General features: G+C 44.4%; 1 protein-coding gene across 1 annotated transcript in view; it reads left to right on the forward strand.

Moving 5' to 3' along the window:
* TRIM65 (tripartite motif containing 65) overlaps positions 1 to 3,621 on the forward strand; it is a 204,878-nt gene extending 201,257 nt beyond the window's left edge. Inside the window, exon 6 of the mRNA XM_086930724.1 lies at positions 893 to 3,621. Within this exon, the coding sequence (XP_086786850.1) occupies positions 893 to 1,494 (602 nt within the window). The 3' untranslated portion in view covers positions 1,495 to 3,621. The remainder of the gene's footprint in view (positions 1 to 892) is intronic.
* Positions 3,622 to 6,000: the final 2,379 nt, after the last annotated feature.

Below are 6,000 nucleotides of genomic sequence, written 5' to 3' on the forward strand. Positions count from 1 at the left end.
CAGAAATCGCGTCACAATTGGCTGCCTGACCTAAGATGGCCGCCAAAACCGGTGCTCTGCTCTCGGCGTCAATACTCGGCCGAGAGCAGGTCCGGTTCGAAAACCCCAATAAGCAGTTAGGCTCTTTAGAAATAACTTTTTAAATCTGCAAAATTATCTGAAACTGAATTGTTGTGTTTGTGGAGTCTGGTTGAAACCAGATTTTTAAAAAAAACTGAATGTGATGAGGCAGTGTCAAATACCAATGTATTAGAGCATTCTCACGTTATCAGGACTGAATGCATGTTAATTGCTTCCTTGGATTTCCCCCACCTTGTGTGTGTGAATAAGGAGAGGAGGGGTTGGTGTAAGGGAGCAATCAGGAATTCAGGAGAACACAACCCTGTGCATTGGTTGCTGCTGATCTCATGGGACTCTAAAGAGGAACACTCTTATGGAGCTTGCATAGAATGCTCCTCTGCCCGCACAGCAAATTGTGAAAAAAGGTGCTCCTCATTGTGAAGCTCTTTATAGGCCATATTCTTTCCACTGACAAGGTTGTGAAAGGGCCTCTTTCCACAAATCAGCATGAAGGAGGGGCTCCCATGAGAAACTTTTTTACGAGTGCTCCTCGAAATGCTTCTGGAAAGTGTTCCTCACTCTATTGAGGAGCTTGTGAAGAGGTTTTGCCCACCATAGGGGACACCATTGTAAAACGAGAAGTGCATGGAAGGTGTTCCTCTCTCTATTAGGGACTAACAACAGCTGGAGCCTTTGATGCAGAGGCTCCTGCTTCCTGTATTTGAGAGGACAAAAAATCAGCAACTGCAGGTGCCAGAAGTGCAGCATTTGTTCCCTTCTCTACAGGCAGCACCAAAGCTGAGGCACTCATACATTTCTTTTATCCTTGCAGATTACCGGAACCTGACGTTTGACCCCAACACAGCAAACTGCTATTTTCAACTGTCAAGGCAAGACCGAAAGGTGAAGCACATGGAGTCTCCAGACAGGCAATGGGCAGAGCACCCTGATCGCTTTAAGTCATGGCAGGTGCTCTGTTGCGAGAACTTCCATGTCGGATGTCACTATTGGGAGGTGTGCCTTTCAGATTATTTTGTCTACCTCGGTGTGGCCTACAAGGAGATTGACCGCAAGAACACAGATCGGAAGACCAGCATCATTGGACGCAATGCAGTCTCTTGGAGCCTGCAAGTACAAGACAACTCCCACATCGCTTGGCATAGTGGCCAGGAACAAAAACTTGTAGCACCCCTATATCTCCGCATTGGAGTGCATCTCGACTGTTCAGCCGGCACTCTGACATTCTATGGGATTGGGGATAAAATGGAGCACATACACACTTTCCCCTGTTTATTCACATCCCCGGTTTATCCAGCTTTCTGGATTGGTGAAGGAGTGCACGTTTCTCTGGTCCATCAGAAACTAAAAGAGAACTCTCCACTAAAGGAAGGCAGTGTTTCCTTCTCTGACCCTGGGAGTGGGGTTCTACCTTGAACAAAAGAGTCTTGTTGCAAAAAATATACTTCCAGAAATTGATTACCTGTGGTTAAGGAAGCAGTGCAATAATGTTCAGGCTAGAACTCTCCGAAGAATGGTGGAGTAATATAATCCTTACCAGTGTATATCTTTTATTTCAAAGGGACCAAGGTCCTAAAATTATTTTCTGTTCTGGGCGAACCCAGGAAATGTTCTACCCATACAGCAGCTTGTTCTTCTTCAAAAGGCACATAGCAAAAAACCCTGGAGTCCAAACCCAGGTATTATTGCGGAAAGTCAAAATGTGTTTCCTGCCTTGGTAAGGGGAGTGTAGGGGGGACTCCCCTATTCTATGAAGGGACGCGTCCCTTAGCATTAAAAGATAGCTGTGTTTTTTTCATGTAAGATAAGTCGAGCCATCTGCATGGGATGGAAATATGTAAATCGATATTGCATCTGATAGCCATTCGGAAAAGAATCCGGACATGAAAAAGCAGGTATACCTTTTGCACAAGAATAGCAATCCACATTGGACGGCTGTCTAAGGATGGCAGCCCTGAGATTTCTACGCTTATAAGGAAATCCATTTAGAGAGAGAAAGATATGAAGTTGGGTAACCAGTATGAAAAGGGAAAATGGTGAACCCCACATCAACGCAGGTCGTAAGCTACCCATTTAAAGAGTGGTAGGCATCTGTAGTTTATTGGGCTGATAAAGCAATGGTATGCTGGCAGGGATGGACTGATAAAGGCATAGGTTGTTGTTTTCCTATCTAGGGCAGTATTGTCGTAGTATATGCAACGAAGTAACCAGTCCAGGTTTCCTAAATATGTCTAGAAGACTAAGCAGGCTGTTTTTACATTGAATAATTCTATAATAGAGAGGGTAGAAACCCTAGGACTGTGCTGCCTAAAATTGACTTAATACGCTGTACCCTGTGGAGTGGAAAATACCCATATACCCACACTGGAATCCGTTTAGTGAGAACAGGGTAGACAGTATACAGTTTTTTTTAAACAATTTCTAATGAGATGAACCTCTGATATTCAATCAAACAATTGAAATCATGATCTCCACTGCAATATCAGTGTTTATTCTGATAAGATCTGTGTGAAAAGTTAAGCCAGCCAACACGTGGTCTACCGACACAGACTTCAACACACAGCTGTATACTGTCCTAACAAAGCAGCTTTCTACAATGTCCCAACATGTAAACAGCATTGCTAGACCTTTATCCACAATGCCCCAGTTTGTAAAGTACAGTAGCTAGAAGAGGTCCACAGTGCGGCAATATGTAAGCACCGTAGCCAAGCTAGACCCGTAACATAATGACCTGGTACGTAGCACCATAGGTTGACCAGTTTTCAGAATGCTTTTGTGTAATTAATTGGATTATATGGGGAGGGTGGCTGCCCACTTCAAGGAATGATCACAACTCGTGTCAAGATAAACACTTAAAGCCATTAAATTTACTTGAGCCCAACCTCTAGGTGGCTATGGCACAAAACAGACAGGCGTAATTTATTTATGTATTACCAAGAACAATAAGGTCACATCACTAAATAATAAAAATCTCAAATCCGATTAGAACAATAGAGTGCAATTTAATACACAAAATGACAAAAAACCAACCGTAGATATTCATTTTCGAAGGTTTAAATAAAAATAGCCCCACAAAGTGCCAGTGATAGTCAATGGGTACAGTAGACCGGACCTAGGCTCGTTTTGAGGCCGACTGAGATGGAGTACAGGTTGGATACATCAACTGGGTTTGTCCTTGTCAAAGAATTTTACCTTCTGACTTAGACTTTTAAACCCCATCAAACTACAGGAGTACACTATAGGTCCCCCAGGACTTAAGGGGATGGCACTTAGAGAGTCTCAGGGTATTAGGCAGGAATCAACAGCAAAGTCCAGTCCAAGAACAGTTGCAGCTAGAAAGCTGAGCACTTTAGGAAAACAAGCATTTGCAATGCAATAGGTCTCGCATTAGGAAAGTTTGAGCTATTGGTATTGTAAATGACACATTTTTATTTATGTGTTGGTTTTGAAAATAGCTAAATTAATAGCTTTGTCATTTACAATGCCAATAGTTAAAACTTTCGCAAATGTGACACCTATAGCATTTATAAAGCAATATGTGTTGTATTTACATGACTTAGATGTATTCTTATTACAAATAACTATGGCTTTTATTATTAGTTTTTTAAATAATTAATACTTAAATAAAAGTTATTGTAATTTATAATGGCAATAGTTTAAACTTTTGTAAATAACTTTTGTGAAGATTATGTTCAGTGTATTTTATTGTGACGAAAATCCAACAACAGAAGTGAAATATTAACATCTTTTTGTGACATTTGTAATAAAGCTTGAAACATTGAGACGATATATTTGAACCAGTTGTTGTTGAATGGTTGCACAGATTGATGCTGTGGTGGCGCTGAGTGATGTGGTGGCGCTGAGTGATGTGGTGGCGCTGAGTGATGCTGTGGCGTTCAGTGATCCTGTGGTAGCGCATAGTGATGTTGTGGTGCCCCTCAGTGATTCTGTGGTGGTGCGGAGTGATGCTGTGGAGTGAGGGCGATAGATAGACAGATAGAGTGAGGGCGACAGATAGAGTGAGGGCGACAGATAGAGTGAGGGCGATAGATAGAGTGAGGGCGATAGATAGAGTGAGGGCGATAGATAGAGTGAGGGCGATAGATAGAGTGAGGGCGATAGATAGAGTGAGGGCGATAGATAGAGTGAGGGCGATAGAGTGAGGGCGATAGAGTGAGGGCGATAGAGTGAGGGCGATAGAGTGAGGGCAATAGATGGATAGAGTGAGGGCAATAGATGGATAGAGTGAGGGCGATAGATGGATAGAGTGAGGGCGATAGATGGATAGAGTGAGGGCGATAGATGGATAGAGTGAGGGAGATACATAGATGGTTGTGTGTGCGGTTGTGGTTGTGTTTGTGTGTGTGGTTGTGGGTGTGTGTGGTTGTGTGTGTGTGGGGTTGTGGGTGTGTGTGTGGGGTTGGCTCAGCGAGACCTAAAAAGGACTATATGCATTGAGTTCAAACATATAGGTGTCTTCTTCCGTCTGTTCAGCACGGAACAATGACATTCCACTAGAATTCTGCTTTCACATATATCTTCCAGAGGGGAGTACAAGAACCCAGCAGCTGCACCCATGCAGCATGTAAATACAAACGAGAGACTGCAGCACAGGCACTCTTTACAAGTGCAGGTCTAAACTTTCAACAAAAAAGCAACCAAACTGGTGTAAACCTATCTGACTGGATAACAGGGGCGGCCTTAGGCATGTGCAAGCTGTGCACCTGCACAGGGCCGCCAAACACCAGGGGCCACCACACCAATATATATCCTTAATATAATAATCCTCTGAGGATGGATACATATTTGCGTGGCGGCCCCTGGCTCTGTTCCACTTCCAAACATCCTGACCCCCCCCCCCCCTCTTCACTCCGCCCCGCCCGGACCCCCTGTTCCGGGGCCCCCTACCTATGCTCCCTGCCCAGGGCCACCATGAGCCTAGAGCCGCCCCTATGGATAAACAAAAGTGTTAGTCACGAGTCATCTGTGTGAACAGCAGAGAGGAGATGCCAAGTGCTGATGAGCTTTGAGCTTCAGGCTGGGCCTGGAACAAACTGGCATCAGACAGCTGCTCTCAGCTCTGACAAAGTTTTACAATGGAGGCTAATTAAGCGAACGGGCAAAAGGAGCTTTAAACGCCTGTAATCTTCACAGAAGGTAATGGCATCAGCAGCTTTGCTTCAGTTCCAGTACAAGCGAGGACACTCCCTGGCACCCTTAAAACTAGACATGTTTCTGCAGCGCCCATACGCACTTTGGCATGGCTTCGGTGTGCTATAGGCTGTGCAGCCAGCAGCCTCCTTTCCTCCGTGGTCCCGAAGGAGGTTGAGATGCTGTGTTACTGCTACCTCTATTAACACTTTTTTTATTTTTATTTATTTATTTGATGCGATTTTGTATAGCGCGAACTTTACCCGAAGGTGTCAGAGCGCTTTACATAAGAACAAGTTGCAAAACATAAGGTCAAAGGATTACGTGCATTACATAAAAGATACAAACAGAAAAAATTGCAAATGTACAAGATGTAAAGTCACACAAAGAAGAGACTGGTGATTAGAGTTATCTCTATATACATAGGGAAGGGCTATGACTGGATATACTCTAAGAGTCACATAGGAATGGTAGAGAGTACAAAGGTCTACGCATATTAGACGGTGTATATGCGCATTGCGCAGTTTGTCACGGCTTCTGGGCGCTATAGAAGGCCCAGCCTCCTCCCCACCTCAGTCTTATGGTTCTGTCTCAGGGCGCGTGACATGCAGCGTGTGACGCTGTATTACCACTGCGATCACCAACCTCAACACACCTCTGTCTAGGAATCCCGCGCCGTCATCTTGTGGGTTTCGGTTCACTGAGTCGGGCGTCCTTTACGAGGCGCTATATCTTCTCAGATGACACTCACTCTTGCAGCGGACACACCTC

Source organism: Lissotriton vulgaris, chromosome 7, assembly GCF_964263255.1.
Source record: "Lissotriton vulgaris chromosome 7, aLisVul1.2, whole genome shotgun sequence".
Lineage (NCBI taxonomy): Eukaryota > Metazoa > Chordata > Amphibia > Caudata > Salamandridae > Lissotriton > Lissotriton vulgaris.